At 33.1% G+C, this 20,167-nt stretch overlaps 1 protein-coding gene and 1 pseudogene across 1 annotated transcript; both read right to left on the bottom strand.

The window, feature by feature from the left end:
• Positions 1–4,218: 4,218 nt before the first annotated feature.
• On the bottom strand, positions 4,219–5,885 carry LOC146922523 (auxin response factor 17-like; annotated as a pseudogene).
• A 1,599-nt stretch (positions 5,886–7,484) lies between these two features.
• Positions 7,485–12,116, bottom strand: LOC146922522 (putative F-box/FBD/LRR-repeat protein At4g13965). Its single transcript, XM_085711549.1, has 3 exons — positions 11,447–12,116; positions 7,753–8,009; positions 7,485–7,646 (listed from the first exon to the last, which is right to left on the bottom strand). Exons 1-3 carry the CDS (start codon positions 12,114–12,116, stop codon positions 7,485–7,487), a joined length of 1,089 nt encoding a protein of 362 aa, XP_085567675.1.
• Between the last annotated feature and the right edge of the window lie 8,051 nt (positions 12,117–20,167).

Here is a 20,167-nt window from a genome sequence, read left to right as displayed (position 1 = left end):
AAAAGTGTTGTGTGCGTACGTGTACAATAAGACCTTTGTTTTTATTTCTTGAATCTTCTTTCTGTTATATTACTCATAGCAGTCAATGAAAAAGAAATTTTATATTACCATTTTATGAACAATCAACAATAACTCTAAATTTGTATCATCGAGAAAGAGGAAATTCTTGAAAATAGTAGTCATCTCATATCTCAGAAACTTCAAGACCATTAAACCATACACGAAATGAGACATCTTCGTTGCCGTGGCATGTCTGTGCAATATTGACCTGCACTAACAATTATGAATTTGGTGAACCATTCCAATTGTACATCATATTCTAGCCAGTTATATATAGACTTGGAATGAGATCCATAAGCCAAGAAAATTCTAGTTTGGCGCTTAATAGGATATTCAAAACGTGTTTTTAAGATACACAAACACAGTCTTTGGCCATTTATCAGAAGATATATAACTAATTTAGAACTACATGAAGAACTTAATTCATACTTGTTCATGAAAATATAAGATGCCACATTCTTAGAGATTGAATATATCTGCAAGGTTGCATGTAGGAAGTATTTATTCACCTCATTTAGAAAAGAAGTGTACGAGTAAACTTAAATTTATCAGCACCTTTGAAGCTCCCTTTAATTCAATTCGTTGAATGTTCACGGTTTCTTTTGAAAATAACTATACGCGATTTTACATGAAAACAACGTCATTGAATGTTTATACTTGCGAGTTAATAGTTTAAAAAAATGATACGTGTCTTAAAAATCGGGGTGTTACAATTTCCTTCCAAATCAAATCATTCAAACCATTGTTTTGCTCGGAGTATTGATCTTGATTTTTTCTGAGTTAAATGATTATTTCAGTTCAGAAGATTGATTTGCTAAGAGGTTCCACAAACGGTCACCAAAAAGTGAAGGCTAATTGATATTGGTATATATCAAGACATTGAATCACTTGTACAAGGATTCTAATAACTTCTTAGAAGCTTAAATTAAGGTTAACTTTAAAGGTAATAGGAATGATTTATTAAGAATGTATATGTAGTCAAACTAAGATTTCATCATACTCATGTACATAAACCAATTCACGTTCCTATCCTATTTTTCGCTACTTCAATATGGTAAAGTAAGAAAATAATCTGTTAACCACAGATAAAAAAACATAATCATAACTTCATACAAAAATTAATCTGGAAGTCTTATAACTATTATCCTAAGGTGGAATATGTCCAAATAGAAACCATGAAATTTGAAAGTATACTACAGACTAGATATCAGTTATGTGCATCATATGCTAGACCAAATATTGTAAAGTTTGTTTCATCAGTCTAGTTTCATTAATATCTGCCAGCCTTTAAGTACCTGAACACAAGAAAAACCAAAGTAAACATTCATACATGAATTTCAGTTACAAAGCTTATAATTATTGAAGCAAACAATAAACAAAGAATGAAGATACTAACTTTGGTGGCAAGTTACAAGTCCATGTTTTTAACATTAAATTTCATGAAAAGAGAAGTTGGATAATTTGGTATACTAAATTTGGTTGAAGATGCACACTTCTAAAAGTAATTTAGAAAAGAAAAGCTTATTATAAGAGTCAGAAAATGAATGAGATTGGATTAAATATGAAACAGTAAAGATCAGGATATAAACAAGATGCAGTAAAGAATGCATAACAAGCAGTAACATCAAAGAATGTTAGAATGACATTTCATGAACCAGTCCATCATCCTTCAAAATCATTATGTACATCTATATAAGGTCTTAGTAGTACAAGTATCCATGAGATTAGAACGGATTAAATGATACTACATTGCATCCATCTATATAGACTGCAGATTGCATTATGCAGACACTATATATGTTTATTTTCAAAGATGTACACAGAACAAAAGATATACTGGATGCCGACCCCTTTATTGAGTCAAGTGCAGACTGCAAACTGCAATTCAGCTTGGTACAAGATCAGGGTGAATTCCCTTGGATTAGTCTCAGTACTAATCCTAAAGGTTTGGTCTAAATTATATTATACTAATCCTAAAGGTTTGGTCTAAACTATATTATCTGTGTTCACTTCACATTACAAAAAATAAGAATATGTGAGTTTCAGAATGATGGGTTTCTTGGCCTTTAACCAAGCTATTAGAAACCAATTAAATGATGGCCACTTAACCTTGTTTTGCCTTAGTACTAGCATCTTATTTATCTGATATCAAAGTTGTGCATGATGAGTCATTCCTTTTTCACAATTGTGCACACCTTATTTTCAAAGAAGTGTGCCTGCCTAAATCATTATACCATGCGCCATGAATCATATTCAAATTTCAAACCGAAAGTCCAAAACCACTCATAGCAACTCAGTCACAATTGAGCAAATGAAAAAACCAAAAAGTAGTACATTTAACAGTAAATTACGTGGTCTCCTAATTTTAGAATAACACAGTTGATATCATAATTTCATGAACCATCTAAATGAACCATGTATCAACTAGTTCTATATCAAAGTTTCACAAACCTTCATAGACGAAAATCTGCCTGCCGAATTTCTTGCTGTTGACGAACGAGAGTCCAGCCAGAAGTATAGCAAGTGTGAGTGTGGTATGTGCAGATACTCCAAGTTCAAGTTAGTCATGAATTCAATAAAAAAGTTAAGTAAAACACCAAATTGAACTTTTAAGTCACTTAGTCACCGAGTCTATTAATATTTCAAACTAGTCATTGTCTTTGTCAAAGTTTTTATATATTTAGGTCTTTGTCACACTACAAATACTAACAGAGGAACCTAACTGAGAAAAATTGGTACCTCCTAGAAGGACTATGATCATACTGTTTATTTATATTCTTGTAGGAACATGCATGTTGAATAGTATCATGAATTGTTTGTAAATTTATAAAAATTCTTTTCTACTTCTGTTGCAAAACTGGAATCTGAATTCTACGTCAATTTAGGTATGTACTTTCTTGTAATCGTATTCGGCCCATTTATCAGGCTTGTTATGTATAGTGCAATCAATATAAACGGATTAGCATACACATTATTCAACATTAGAATAATAATCATAAATTTTTCATACAAATGCCTTGTTTCCTTCCCATTTCTCTGACAAGCAGTATTTATTCAAAGTTCTAAAAGTTTCTGCTCTTAAGGTGCAATGGCAACGGTCCTTGGTCGTCATCGTTCAAAGCCAAGGATCTACATTGGAGTTTTGTAGTTTTGAGCTCTTGTTTATCATATGTATTTCTAGATAACTAGTTTGAATATTAGAAAACGCTAATGAATAATACATTTCTATGTTCCTCGTTGTGACGTTGACTGATTAGTTAACTTCTAAATAACTAACTAGCAATCATTTTCCACCAATCACTAAAAGCATGATTGTTAGAGAAACAATGAATCTAATTTTTGTTTCATGTACTTGTAAAAGTTTACATGAAAGCGAGCTTGGCGCAAAAATATTCTACTTGTCTTATTACATGGGGATTACAGGCTCAAAATTTGAAAATATCCTCTTCGCTTGCAGGGTTAAGATTTAGTAGATCTACTTTCTGAGTTCACATCAAACTCTCTTCTGATGATTTTGAGAAGCTAGATACAATCAGAAATTTCAGTACCATATGCATACACTAAGCATTCAATTCATTCACTAAATTCGCAACAATGATTTAAATTTCAAGTTCAAACCAAGTTTCTAAACTCATTTGTATTTGAGTGGAAGGCACAAGCTGGTAACATATGAAACAGGATGAAACTGTTTGGATTGCTTTCATTTGATGTTTCTGAGATATGAGATATAAATCTATAGTTATGTTGATTGTTCAAAAAGTGGTCATATGAAATTTCTATTTTATTGACTGATATGAGTAATATAACAGAATGAAGATTCAAGAAAAGAAAAACATATATATACAAGCTGAAAGTAAAGACTTAAGTGATGAAAACCAACCCATGCAAACTGAAATAACAAACAAAGGGAGTGCAACAGAATTATTGATCTAACAAGTAATCTCGTATGGATGTACACGCATGCAGACATGGAACACTTTTCATGTGTATCTACACAACAGAACTGCATCAGTATACTCACTCTAAAATTTGAAAAGAAAAATAATGCTTGTAAGTAAAAACAATGAAGTCAGACACAAATTTTACAGAAATTAAACTAATTTTCACTGAGTTCCTAATTGTGACTGCATACCAATATTGCACAGATATGCCAATAAAGATATCTCACTTGGTGCTTGGCTCATTGGACCTATTATGGTTATGAAGCAAAGAGTCAGCACCGTTAAGACTGCCAAGGTTTGGCTATGTGTCAGGCAAAGTACCACTCGACCCTGCCAAGGTTTGTTGGGGGGATGAACTCTCAGCAAGTCTAGGAGTTTTTCTTGAGGCGGAGTTGACGGTGGAGGAGGAAGTCAAAGGTGCAGGTATGTTGTAAACTTCAACCTGCCAAGGATTGACTAGATTTGGATTCTGCGGGAAATCAAGGCCATCCCAGTTAACCTATGATAAAAAGATAAAAAACAGTAAGAATCAATATCAATAATTTGAAATATTTGATAAAATATATATAGTATATATGTATTTAGACATCAAAAGTTTCTACTTAGCATTAGGAGTATTTACAATGAGAAAGGCTTAGAAGGTTCTTAAACTTCATAACTATTTTTAGTGAATATCACTGGCAGTTTCGTATAAAAACAATCTGATTACATAAAGTAAACATTAAGTGTCTTGAGATATCTATCAAGTGCAAGAACAATGGGAATTAATAATATTTCAAGTGTAATCTGATTCTGTTACATTTTTCTGTATCATCAAGTATCATCTAATTATAGTTTCATGTATTAACTTCAACAACACTCATATATATCAATCAAATAATCTTATCATGGATTCAACTATAAACAATTGAAATATAATCAGACCAAATTAAGAAAGCATATGTACCTCAAGCACGCGCCAATTAGGGACATTAGAAGAATCATTAAAGACAAAAGAGATTGTCCCCTTAAGCTGAGAAATTGTCATCTTTGAACTTGAAGATTCATATTTCTTCAAAGGAAGTTTCACTCTCATTCCAGATTTCCAACCAATCTTCATGGCATCGTCAACAGTCTTAGCATCCACCACAAAATCACGCCAACCAATAGCTGTCGGATAATACACAACATCAAATGCTGTGTTCTTCTCCGCCAATTCCACTGCATCCAAAACCTTAATCTCATCAGTTAAATTCTCGCCTCCTTCATCCGCTTCATCTGTAGTGAACTTGGTGTTCCTGCGAATTCCGACAGATATCTTTCCGGCAGAGTTTTTGATGAAAACAACAGAATCGTTGGCGACGAGTTTCTTCTCTCGTACAAAATTTAACCAGCCAGTATGTAATCTACTGAGATTTGCATAGGTATATGTGTACCCCCATTCTCGGCTTTTAAGGTCGGTGACAGTGATGCTCTGAGACTCGTCCAAATCAAGCTTGGGAAAGATCGAGTTAGAGCATTCGATAGGTACACATAATACTCTTGCACAGATTGTGTGAGAGTCTTGACATAGGAAACAAGATTGTCTCCATCATCGTCTTCTTGGCCGGGAACTACAGGAGGAGGGGGTTCTTGGTCAGTTACGGGAGTCAGGAGCAGTTTGGCAAAGACCTCGTCGGTGTGAGGATCAACAAAGAGATCAACGGAAGAGACGATGCATGGAATGGATGGACGGTAACGATCAAGAATGGTTCTTGTGGCAGCAGTAGGGGAAGAACATGCATGTTCCAGATGACCTCGTGGGAAGTAGTAAACTTTAGAGTGAATCTTTGGAATTTTGACGTCGGGGCCGGCGCATATCTGCCATATTTTGGGTTCCACACGAGGTGGCAGAGGATGAGACATGGCGGAGGTATTAGAGAGAGACAGAGAGAGAGAGAGAGAGAGAGAGAGAGAGAGAGAGAGAGAGAATATTGTTGGGTGTATGAAAGTGTGTTAGTTATAAAAGTGAAAACTAAGTGTGAAATAGTTAGTTAAAAAATGTTTAAGTTTATAGATGATTGCATGGATTAGCATGGGCCTTAGTTTGGATGCGTTTTCAGTTATAGTCTATCTTATCCATCTTTTTAAATTAACATGAGTTTATGAGAACTATTAAAATCAATTTATATCTAAGTTGATTTTAATTGACTCATTTGAACTTATGTACTAATGTAAGCACTTGTGAGATTGTTTATGAGAACTATTCAAATTTTTAGTTAATTTTTTCAAATGAACTTTTTATAATGATTTCAATAAGTCTTTAAAAAATTATTCTAAAATTTTAAAGTTGAAGCATAATTAAACAATTTTTAATTTACCAGGGACTAAACCTCCATGTTCAAAAATTTATAGGGACGAAAAAATGATCTAAATCAAGAATAAGAATATATAAATGTGCATAATTTAGAGCAATTTATTTCTTTAAAAAGTTCTAAAATCAAATAGGATAGTATTTGTCGTTTTTTTTATCCATCTACTAACACAAAATTAAAACATTAACAAATTTAAAGTCTTTAACCCCTTCATTGATCAACATTGCTTCCACAAATCTTTATTGGTGTAGATATTTCTCATATGTGTCCAAGGTGTATCTAAGGTAAGAAAAATAATTTGGACATCTATCCGAGTTGTCGGACACATGTTGAATGAGTGTCATACACGTGTCGGACACCGATCCAAGAAGTGTCGAAACGAAGTAAAAAGGACAAATCTTTGGGACTCCGGTATGAGGTTGTCTGACACGTATCATACAAGCATCGTATGAGTGTCGAACACCGATACATGTCGGACTCTGTGACACGCCGAATCATAGAGGTGTCCGTAGTTTATAGGTTGAAAATTTGTATGTAATTTGCTTTGCATATAAAGTGTTTTGTTTAGGAAATAACTACCAACCCTTTTTCCTCATACTTCCACTTCCATGTATATATAAGCCAGAAGCAAGTGTCATTCACATCTCCTATCCGACAACGAATCGAATTAACAAACCAATCCTCACAATCGGGTATGCAGCAGTCTAAAAGCTTCAAATCTCTCCACCAAAGTAAGACGTTTGAATTATTTCTGCACTGACTTGTAGTGACCCAATTACCAAAGGAATTCCCATACCTAAGCACAAGTAAGGGATGCCAAACCGCTTCCTCCTCACAAAGGTACCTCCAATTCCATTTGCGGACCATATATGTATCCACACAAGTAGGCCATTTTCATTTTATCAGACAATAATACAAAAGCTGATACCTATCAATATGAAAATAAGAACAAAAAAATTAATGAGACGATTCCAAAACTCATCAACTTAACATTTTATCAAGCATGTGTAAGGAAAAAATTCAAATGAGTTAGACCATATAATCAACATTCTATCAAACATGTAAATGGGGGCCAAGGGAAATGAAAAATAAAAGAAGGCAAAAATCAAACCAGAAAATTTGTGTTTTACAAGTTGTAAGGATATTTACCTTAATGAGGTAAGATGTCAACCTTTGCTAATGGTGCATTTTGAAGCAAAAATTCCACTAATCCTTTAGCTATGGATGAAGCTTCTACTTCTACTTTAAGTGACTTCAAGTTATACAAGGTAGGGAACTCAACCTTCAATAAATTAGGAACTAAGGAGAGAACCTAATCAATGTGACAGAAGACCCTAAATCAGCATGTATGGAAAAAAAAATGTTGTAATAAAGAGTTAAAATTGCTAAATTTTCTCAACAAATATTCGCTAAATTACCTTAAGAGTTGTTGAAGTTACTGACAATGATTTGATATTTGCAATCTCAACCAGCCAGTTGAGTAGAAACAAAGGAGACTCTATGTAAGTTACTGACATTTCTACATTAAGATTTACATGTTCGATAGAAGAGAGATTTATATTACTCGCACAAAGTTTCTGTAAAGGACCATGCCCGCGATAAACGAAGGTACAGATATTTGGAGTGGATAACTGAAATTTCATCTCAGACTTGGAAAAGCCAGTTTGTGTTGGAACTTGTGTTGGGGGTCTGCTGCAATAACTTGACCAAGAAGATGATGAAGATGAATACGATGAAGTGTGCACATAAATTACAAAGATTGTTGTATATCTTGATTGTTGGGAAGAGGCTGCTGCACTTGAAACCTGAAAAGTTTGATAGTTATGCATGTAAACTCAAAGCGTATGGGGTTGCCATACTAACCTTTAGGTTCGATTCGCCCCCACCAATAACTGTATATTGGATGCAATAAGGAATGACCGGCGAATCCCCTTCAGGATACTATGAGTTCCTTGACGTGTATTGCACAACAACACCAAGCGTATCTCCTAACAGTATTTTACAGATTTATGGTTCCAGCAATTCACTCATGCATTAGAGAATTGATGGATGATTTAGAGTAAGAGAATGATGGAGAATTATGTTGTTAATGTAACAAAATTCTGTCCAAAATTGTGTGTTGTTGTTCTTTCTCTCTTCAACTAATGCCCAAATGCCAAACATTTATAGTGCATTATATAACTCTTCACATGAGAGAAGACACCCCATTTGACTTGAATCAATGTTATGATTCATTAAGCACCCCTTTGCCAAAGGTTATGATCATATACACTTGAATCAATGCTATGGTTCATTAGGCACCCTTTTGCCAAATGTTACAACCATATACACTTGAGTCAATGTAATGCTTCATTATCTATCAATAAATAATAATGTTCCAATGTATATGAATGATTCTCATGAAGAGTTACAACTTTTGGTTCTAAAGTGATTCCATTATTTTGGAAATCACCAACAATCCCCCACCATTTTCAAAATACTAAATCACATAAATCCAGAAATTCCATGCCTTCAGATAATGGTATCTCGCGATTTGAACCATTACTTAGTAAGTTAAGTTTTCGCTCATTCCCAAATAGTATGGTAGGCAAGCTTTGAACCAACTATTCATTAGAACAAGTGTGCATAACTTACACATAGAATCTCGGTACCATTGATAAAGAGACTTGTAAGATGACACATTAAGAAGGCCTTGTGTCATATATCCCTTTTCATGAGAATTTAAGAGTCAAACCCTTGAACTCCGTGAAGCGTCCAAACTTCATTCTCACATAGGTAGACTATATCGGAAATGCCCCATAAGTATGCATTCCAGCAAATATATGCTATATGTCCATTAAGAGAAAAATCTCATCATACCCTTTTTCTTCTTATGGTCCAAGTACTTTTACCCCTTGGGATGTTATCTATCGTCAAGTACTTCAATTACTCTAATAGTGTACTTTCACCATTGAACCCAAGACTTGATGCTACTCAAGTGTGGGTTGAGTTTCCACTATAGGTAATCAATTAGATTTGGGTTTGTACCACATCCCTAATAATGTCTTCAATGTATTCAACATCATTTCCAAAGACATCATTCCTTGTCAATCATTTCGTCAAATAATTGCAAGATTTTCTTTTAACTTTTATAAACTTTGAATATTCAATTCTTCACATAGATTTTGTATTCTCATAGCTATGTCTATGGATCAACTTATATACTCTTGATAGTATTCACCAACTATCATCAAACCATGACACTTTTGTCAATTGAGTATATTGTAATAATACACAAACTTTTATGTCATTACACCTTTGTTATAACAATATTTAACATGCATTTCAATTTGAACTTCAACTTTTCTTTTATATCTAGCCAAGATATATCATACATTGAATGCATTAAACATACATAGCAAAATAAAACTTGATCATAAAAGAATGTCATAACCAAACTTCATAAGATGAGATTAAACATGCAAGTTATATACTCCACATAAAATTAAATATAACACAAACATTTTGATTTTAGTTATCATATAACTAATACATATATCATAAATTCATTGTGTTAAATTTAAGTTTATGTTTAAATATGTTCAATACTAAATTTCAATAAACAATGACATAGAAGAATAAACAATGAACCAAAATCATTAGTATTTTCTATGACTTTCTTCCATGAACATATATCAACTAACAATAATTCAAAACATACCCAAATTATTTTAATGTCATGATAAACAAGAAATTAACAATTACTTTTCATAATATCATGTACATATAATATCAACACAATATTAATGATAACAATTTCTTACACAAAGTAAATAATATCATTAAAGCAACCACTTGATATTTTGACAATTTATCTACACTACGTTTATAAATAAAATAGTGTTTAAACATTCTTAACATATTACTATACTCATCAAAATTCATATACTTGAACAATTTCTAAATCATGCATATATATGTCACCACATGTTAAATCTAACATATTCATATTTACTTAGATACTATACACATGCATTTAGAACACCAAATATTTCATAATAGGTAATCACTTATATGCACATTATCTCATGTTCAAATTAACATCAAACAGATTTCAAACGATAAATTTCATACATATCAAAATTTATCATGCATATATTATCTACAATCACATGTAAATTTAACATAAACACATCACATATGAAATATTTATCCATAAATTTCCACAACATATATTCATAAAAGGAATTTGTTTACCGTTCACCGTAGTCATGGATGAAAATGTAAGCTTTCATCTTTTCTAAAATTGCAGCCATTAATCACAAGTAAATCACGAATCGAACCTAAAGATTGTTGGAACTTGTGTTGGGGGTCTGCTGCAATAACTTGACCAAGAAGATGATGAAGATGAATACGATGAAGTGTGCACATAAATTCCAAAGATTGTTGTATATCTTGATTGTTGGGAAGAGGCTGCTGCACTTGAAACCAAAAGTTTGATAGTTATGCATGTAAACTCAAAGCGTATGGGGTTGCCATACTAACCTTTAGGTTCGATTCGCCCCCACCAATAACTGTATATTGGATGCAATAAGGAATGACCGGCGAATCCCCTTCAGGATACTATGAGTTCCTTGACGTGTATTGCACAACCACACCAAGCGTATCTCCTAACAGTATTTTACAGATTTATGGTTCCAGCAATTCACTCATGCATTAGAGAATTGATGGATGATTTAGAGTAAGAGAATGATGGAGAATTATGTTGTTAATGTAACAAAATTCTGTCCAAAATTGTGTGTTGTTGTTCTTTCTCTCTTCAACAAATGCCCAAATGCCAAACATTTATAGTGCATTATATGACTCTTCACATGAGAGAAGACACCCCTTTGACTTGAATCAATGCTATGATTCATTAAGCACCCCTTTGCCAAAGGTTATGATCATATACACTTGAATCAATGCTATGGTTCATTAGGCACCCTTTTGCCAAATGTTACAACCATATACACTTGAATCAATGTAATGCTTCATTATCTATCAATAAGTAATAATGTTCCAATGTATATGAATGATTCTCATGAAGAGTTACAACTTTTGGTTCTAAAGTGATTCCATTATTTAGGAAATCACCAACAGTTTGTATTGTTAAATTGGCTAGTGTGGCATTCACTATGCAGAGGTTTAAATAATCACGAACTATACAACCGGTAATGACCAAACTATTCAATTTGTTTAATGTCGAAAAGGGATTGACACTACCATCATCGCCGACACAAAAGATAAAACGATGTAGAGACAAGTTGGTTATTTGTGGTAAATTCAGAGAATTAGGAAATAAATTTTGATGAGAATAATAGTCAATTGTGAGTTTAAGAGTGGTTAATGTGTCACACGAAAAGATGGAAGGGGGAAATTGTGGACTAAAACATTTGACATTAACTTGTAATTGTTGGACATTATGTGAGAAAGCATATTTCAAAATTCTTTTGAGTAGGCGAGGCTCCATTGTACCTGAACGGTGTAAATCGAGGGCTAGCAGTGAGGTAGTGTCATTGCGAAGAGACAAAACGTGAGAAACAAATTTTGTAAAACCCTTGAGATTTTTTGGAAAGTGTCTGGAACTTAATTTAAGGGAGGAAAGATGTTTCCAGAGATTGTTCCATCTTGGGGACAATATGCATGTTTGGACTGCAAGTTTGGTGTCTAGAAAAGAGAGTATGTGAAGTAGAAGACAATCAGACAAGTCGCTAAGTCTGTCTAGGTTAGGGTTAGGGTTATGCTTATGCCTTTGTCTCTTCATCGTGATTTTCTCACAGAGAAAAGAAAAGCAATTCTGCAATGGTTTTATTGCGATGGTTGAAACAAAGAAATGTTGATTCTTTTTTTTTGATAGGCAAATAGAAAGGTTGGGTATCAGGGAGAGGTTGAAGCATCCCAACTAGGTTGGCACCCATCGACGACTCCCATCCTCTACCGCCTTCCTAATACATAATAATATTAATAGAGAGAAAAAATATGTACAAAGGAGGGGGGGACTAGGTCAATACCCTCAAACCACCAAGAAATGTTGATTCCACGATGCAATTGGAACCAAGAAACAACCTAGCCTTTTTATGAGAAAATTAATAAATTGTTTTAAATCTGGAAGGAACAAGCTATGTTTTACTTTTTTTCAAATATGTTTTACTTTTTTTTGACAAAAAATATGTTTTACTTTTCTTTTTAGGACAATATAAATAAGGGTTAAATATTTTTTGGTCCCTAAAAATATACAAATTTTTCGTTTTAATCCCTCTAAAATTTTCCTTCAACTTTTAGTCCTTATAAAATTTTCAATCACTACTTTTGGTCCGTATTTTTAAGTTAATTTTTGTATTTTTTAATGAAATTGTGCAGAAATGTATAGAATATTGTAAAATAATTTCCCAAAAAAATTATAATTTTTTAACAAAAAATAAATTAAAAATGAATTTTTAACCGTCAAAAATATTAAAATTCATATTAAATTCATGTTTGGTTAAAAAAATCTAATTTTTTTGGGAGAGATTCTTATAATATTATGAATTTTTCTGTAAAATTTTATTCAAAAATATGAATTCTACATATGAGTTTACTTTAAATGAGGGATCAAAATTGAAGATGGATAATTTTTCAGGGACTAAAAGTTGAAGAAAAATTTTAGAGGAACTAAAACAAAAAATTGACATATTTATAGGGACCAAAAAATATTTCACCCTAAATTGAAATGTTTACAAGTATGAAAGGATTAATGAAAAATCCAACCAAAAAAAAATCTTGTATTCCCTTTAAATATTGTTATAGAATTGATGTTTTTTTTTTTTTTTTGTGACGGAGGTTTAAACCCCGAACCTTGCATTAATTATGTATTGTCCCCAGCAACTGAGCTAAATTCACTACCACTATATAATTGATGATTAAAATTATATGTATAGATGTTTGTGACTTTTTAAATAGTTACAACCTTTCAAAATAAAAAAAAAAACTATGTTCGACTTTTACCAACAATAAAAAAAAAATATAAGAACAATTATTACCCTTTTCAATAACATCAACTATTAGCATTCTCAAAAGAAATTTTGTTTGTGGGTATAATTCAAATAATAATAAAAATTGAAAAAAAAAATGTTGTATTATCGGTTAGACTTTTAAATAATTATCGGTTAGACTTTTAATTTTACTAACATCAAGAATTCTTCAAGAATAAAGAGCAGTCAATCACAATGCACACTATTTGCCACAATTCAAGGATGTGTGGCTGAAAAATAGGAAGTGAACAAATAAATCATGCAATTAAAACTTGCCAGATGTGTCTTGAAAAATTCTTGATACTATTTTTCTAGAGAAATAGCATTTTCCTTTTACTAAATTGGAGGGTTTTTTCTTAAATAATGTTGGTGGGCTTTATCCTTTATTATAAAAGCTAGAGTTGACAAGCTATCATATTTAATCACTAGCTATTTTTCCCTCTTAAGCATGTATATGATCTCAGCCGTTGATGTGAATTCATTGCTAATCTAATCTCAACCGTTGATTCAAAGGCTATGTTTCAAACTACTCATTTTCTATCTCATACAGATACGTCATAATGTCCATTAAAATTGTAGTTAATGCAAATCAAATAACCATAACTCCCAACGATTACCATCTCCTACCTTTGTCATCTCCCGCTGATCAAATCACCATAACTCCTAACGTTTACCATCTTCCACCATTATCATCTCCCACCATTAGAATCTCCTACCAAAAGATATGCGTTTATCAAATTTTATCGTCTCCTAACTCTTAATGCTATCTGAAATAGAGTGATAGGAAGATATACGTTTTAAGGTGAAGTTTCCCCCAAATTTTACCACTAAGGTTAGATGTTCGTTCTTCACAGTGCATGTACAAAATCAGGTTTGTTTCATTTGATGATTTAATCCTTTTCTATTTAAATAATATGAACGGATTCCGTAAACTTATTCCGTAAACTTTTTCTGCCTAATTTCTAGGATGTCGGAGAACTGCAGTCATTCTTCGTTGCTGAATATTTCAACGAGCTACCGGAGCAATAACACTTGCTAGATGGTGATGGGAATACTCATAACGTCGTGTTCAACAAATCAGTTGGTCGGCCTTTGTTGACAGATGGTTGGAGTGAATTGCGATTGTTCTACCAGTTTAGTGGAAGTAAGATTATTGCTTTCCCGTACCTTGGTAGAAGTAGATTTCAAATCTTTGTTTTTACTCATAACATTACTCTAGCTGATTATCCACCCTATCATTCCATGAGTACGGCACCATCGTGTTATTGTACCTTTGAAGTTCCTTTCGTTGGATATGGATCGACGATATCACCGAAGGTTGTTTATTGTTTTTTTGTTGCTATTGAATTAGATATATGCTATAATAAAGGATTTTTGTATGTCATTAACAGTTTTTTTTCTTTTTTTTTAGGGACTACCTCATACTTTTGGCAAATTCCTTAGAGTGAAACATCACGATTACCTAATGTTGTACGGACCTTATGACAATATCATTCCTGTGAGACTCAAATATACAGACGACCCTATACAAATGTGATGTTCGGAAAAGGTTGGACGAGTTTTTGTGCTGCCAATGGTATTGAGGGCGGAGACGTGTTGATTTTCAAGTGCAAGTGCGTCATGGACAAAAAATATGTTATCATATCCAAGCGTTAATAAACACATGACTCGAGTTTTTTTATTAGTAATAGTTTAAGTTTTTCTTTGATGGAAAGAATAATTTAGTATGTGTTTTTTGTTAGTAATAGTTTTAGTTTTTCTTTGCATAGGTAAAAAAAGGCAAAAAAAGTACGTAATGCGGTTTATGTTATTGTCTTTCCAGTTTAGTTTGCTCTCTTTTTTCGTGCCGTAGAAGTTGCTTTTATTTTCTGTTTAGTGGCAAAAAATATATTGTATCACGCAAAAATTAATGAAATCGTTGTTGATTGCAATTGAAAACTTTTAACTTGCAGATTTTTCGAATAAGAATTGCTTTTAATAGCTGTTATGCAGTTTGCACTAATTGCTCTGCCAATTAGTGCGTATTGAATGCATTCATGACTGCAATGATGATATTAACAAAAAACTTTCTTAGAAAAATACATTTAATGAGCAATAATTGCTTTTATGTCTGCAATAAATAGGAATTACTACCAATATAATACTATAGTCATTCACATTAAAAACACGCCAGTGAATATACCTATCTATGATGAAGATGAATATGATGATGTGTGCACATAAATTCCAAAGATTGTTGTATATCTTGATTGTTGGGAAGATGCTGCTGCACTTGAAACCTGAAAAGTTTAATGGTTATGCATGTAAAACTCAAAGCGCATGGGGTTACCACACTAACCTTTAGGTTCGATTCGCCCCCATCAATAACTGTATATTGGATGCAATAAGGAATGACTAGCGAATCCCCTTCAGGATACTATCAGTTCCTTGACATGTATTGCACAACCACACCAAGCGTATCTCCTAACAATATTTTACATACTTATGGTTCCAGCAATTCACTCATGCATTAGAGAATTGATGGATGATTTAGAGTAAGAGAATGAGGGAGAATTATTTTGTTAATGCAACAAAATTCTTGTTCTATTTTTTGTTGTGTTAGGAAACATGGCATCCATGGATATAAAGAGAAAAGCTTGAAAAACTATTGTATTGATGATAGTTGAAATGATACAGTAATGGAAAAAGATAGGTACAAATGAGTCAACTATGCGACTTATATAGTAACTAAACTAGTGTCCTAACTAACTATATCATTATTCTTAATAGCCTCCCTCAAACTCAAGGTAAGAGAACTCTTAGCTTGAGTTTGGATTACAAAGTTAACACCAAACAGAGGAAATTAAAATGCAGAAGTATTTGACAACCAAAAGGATAGTAGTTGATGTGCATAAGATGACTGATACAAAGCTGCACACCACAAGAGAAGGCTTCCAATCAGACCAGACCACTTGTTTCCTCCAATAAACACATCTTACAAAATTTGCTCTTCAATACAAATATGAAGCTAGTAAGCACGTATCAGGAAACATAACTTGCAGCAAAAGCATAACCTCAACAATACTTCAAATGCATAGGAGCAAAACAAACTTCCAGCACGTATGCACAATTGTAGTAGAATCCTACTCTGTCTGCACCATATGCACAATTGTAGACAGCCAAAGAAAATGAACTGATTGCAGCCTTATCCAAATAGCAAAACAGAGAACCACTAACACATGAGTTTCTCAAAACTTCATCAAAACACATGAGTTAATCCTATAACAGAATCACGAACCACGAACCAATATGTTTTCATTGAGAACTTTCAACAAACACCTTGTCAGCAATATTCAATAAAGGCCAAAACACTAAAACACAAAGGAAGGATGATCGAATGGAGAAGAAAGGAATGAAAACGAAACCCGATCGATATCAATGAAAGTGAACCGAATCTGAAACTGAATCAAAATTAGGGTTCTAGATGAAAAACGAAAAGGAAACCCTATAAATTGGGAAATTGACGCAAACATAATTGTGATAATCACAAAACGAGATCAAAACATGAATTAGAATCAGAAATCGTACACAAAAGTAAGTAGAATTAGATTGAAAACAGAAGACACACGATGTGGTCGAATTAACCGAAAATCAAAACTAAATTGTGAAAACACAATCGAAAATCAAATTGAACATGAATTGTGAATCGCACATGAAATTAGATGAACATTGAACAAAGAAACAAAACTCGAAACCTAGAATTTAGGGGAAAATGATCAAAATGAGATCTAACCGAATTAAGAGAAAAATCGCTGTTGAGAAGACACAGAAAAAGCATCGAATCAAAGAAATTGGATGAAATTGAGATAAGGTAAAACAAATCCGATCCAGAATGACGAAAAAGAAAACAGAGAAAATTGAATGGATTTTCTCGAGAAAGTGAAGAGTGAGAAAAAAAACTAGAATAGGAAAGAAAAAGAAAATAGAGAAAATTTGATTTTCTCAAGAAAATGCAGCGGAAAATATCCTTCAAGGCGGATACCGAATGTGCTCTGATACCATGTTAGGAAACATGGCATCCATGGATATAGAGAGAAAAGCTTGAAAAACTATTGTATTGATGATAGTTGAAATGATACAAGAATGGAAAAAGATAGGTACAAATGAGTCAATTATGTGACTTATATAGTAACTAAACTAGTGTCCTAACTAACTATATCATTATTCTTAATATGTTGTGTTATTGCTGTATATCCAACTAATGCCCAAATGTCAAGCATTTATAGTGCATTATATAACTCTTCACATGAGAGAAAACACCTCTTTGACTTGAATCAATGCTATGATTCATTAAGCATCCCTTTGCTAAAGATTATGATCATATACACTTGAATCAATGCTATGGTTCATTAAGCACCCTTTTGCCAAAGGTTATAACAATATACACTTGAATCAATGTCATGATTCATTATCTATAATAAATAATAATGTTCCAATGTATATGAATGGTTCCCATGGAGAGTTACAACTCTTGGTGAAGAGTTACAACTCGGAAATTACTTAGCTTACATGTAACTTTGTTGCAATCCTGGTTGTTAATTTAAAGGATCTTTTCTCCCCTCGTACAGCTTATTCGGGAGACAACTATTCAATGTGTTGTTGCATTGTCTGAGCGTGCCCGTGTGTGTATCGATCAATTGAATAGAAACAATGCTTTGAGTTGCATTCATTCTCACACCTGTTTCATTTTCCAATCTGTGCTAATTTCTCAATGATTTGAATAGACATTTTCATAAATATTATGCATACTATTAAGCTCTTTGTATTTTCATTTTTGGAAACATTTAATTTCCTATTGATTATTCTTCATACTATTTACGTTGAAAATATTAGGAACCCCTTCTGCAAGCAATATCAAAGTGTCTTGATGGTACAAATAGTTCTGTTCACAGTGGAGCTGTCAAATGTCGGCAAGCATGGTTAGTATTTCAGATTTTTCATGAAACTTTATCATTCTCTGTGTTGCAGTTAACTTTTATGTTTTCTTTTTTTGTTAGTTTTAATTCAAGTTTTAGTCACTTTGTTTTAGTTTGCAATAAGCCAGTTTGCAATTTACGGTTTGAAATGGCCCATTTACGTTTTTTTATGCCTATTTCCGGTTTGACTTTTAACCATTTACGGTTTGGTTTTAGTTTGTTACAATTGGAAAACTACTTGTTTTTCAAGTAACCCTTTTGTATATAAACCTTTGTATAGTGTGATTCAATACAATGAATACAATCATAATTTCACAAACTCTATTCTTTCTTTCTTCTCACTCTCTCTCAAAATCACTCAAAACCAAAAACCCTAACAAACTCCAAAACTGCTTCTGTTTTGTGTTGCTTGGTGTTCAAGCTTCCATTGCTGCGCTAACAAATTGGCATCAAGAGCCTGTGGTTTTGTTCTAAGGGGTTAAACAAGATCTTCAATCACACATTTTGTAGGAAGAAACTCTGAAGGAATCACCATGAACGGTAGCAGCAGTTTCAATACGCATCTTCCAATTCTTGAAGCACATAATTGGGAAAGATGAAGTGCAGTGATGAAGAACCTGTTTGGAGCACAAGATTTGCTTGAAATTGTGCATAATGGTGTAGCTGATTTAGCAGCGAATGCAACAAAAGTGCAAAGGAACGCACACAGAGATCTGAAGAAGAAAGATTGCAAGGCTCTGTTCTTGATTCAACAAGTCTTGATGAAGCCAACTTTGAAAGAATCTCAAAAATTGATAGTTCCAAGGAAGCTTGGGAGATTCTTTCAAAGTACCATGAAGGTGATGATAAGGTAAAGTTGATTAAGCTTCAATCACTGAGGAGGAAATTTGAGTTGATGCAGATGGATGATGATCAGAAAATTTCTGAATACATCTCCAAACTCATCAATCTTGTGAATCAGATGAAGGCTTGTGGAGAAGCCATGACAGATCAACAGATTGTTGAGAAGATCATGAGGACTTTATCTCCAAGATTTGATTTCATTGTGGTGGCAATTCAAGAATCAAAATATGTTAAGACATTGAAGATTGAGGAGTTGCAGAGTTCTTTAGAAGCTTATGAATTGATGGTTTCAGAAAGGAGCAGTGAAAGATCAATTCAACAAGCCCTGCAAGTTCAAACTATCAAGAAGGATGAAAATGATAGAAAGAATTCCAAGAAAGGGAGGAAAAACCCTAAGGGAGGAAATGGATCTAAAGGCAAGAACAATGGATCTGAAAAAGGTGAATCTTCAAAGGAAGGAAATTCTAATCAGAAGAAGAAAACTGATAAGAAGAAGATTCAATGCTTCAAATGTGAGAAATTTGGGCACTATGCTTCAGAGTGTTGGTCTGGTAAAGGAAAGAAATCAAAGAATGATGAAGAGGAAGCAAAAATTGCACAAGATGATTCAGATTCAGAGTCATTATTCATGATGGTTACAACAACCAGTAATGAGAGCTGCAATTCAGAAAGTTGGTTCTTAGATACTGGTTGTTCTAATCACATGACTGGTAACAAGACATGGTTAAGACAAGTGGATCCTGGAAGGAATACAAAAGTGAAACTTGCAGATCATAGAGTCTTGGTTGCAGAAGGAATGGGGAATATTGCCATTGAAGGAAAGAATGGAAAAATGGCAATAATTGAAGAATTTCTTTATGTCCCTAGAATGCAGTGCAATTTACTGAGTGTTGGTCAATTCATTCAGAAAGGATACTCAGTAGTTATGAAGGACAACATCTTCAAGCTGTTTGATAAAAATCAAAGGTTAGTATTGAAGACTCCTCTCGCAAAGAATAGAACTTTTC

Source organism: Medicago sativa, chromosome 5 (genome assembly GCF_051527215.1).
Source record: "Medicago sativa cultivar Bolivia chromosome 5, Bolivia_mono, whole genome shotgun sequence".
Classification (NCBI taxonomy): domain Eukaryota; kingdom Viridiplantae; phylum Streptophyta; class Magnoliopsida; order Fabales; family Fabaceae; genus Medicago; species Medicago sativa.
The sequence above is the reverse complement of the archived record's forward strand: the minus strand, read 5'-3'. Positions and strand labels throughout refer to the sequence as shown.

Coding starts and splice junctions, on each gene's coding strand:
- LOC146922522 (XM_085711549.1), bottom strand. CDS start 12,116: ATGAAGAGACAAAGGCATAAGCATAACCCTAACCCTAACCTAGACAGA. Junction 8,010..11,446: donor TTTAACAATACAAACTGTTG/GTGATTTCCTAA, acceptor CCCCAACACAAG/TTCCAACACAAACTGGCTTT. Junction 7,647..7,752: donor TAACTTCAACAACTCTTAAG/GTAATTTAGCGA, acceptor CACATTGATTAG/GTTCTCTCCTTAGTTCCTAA.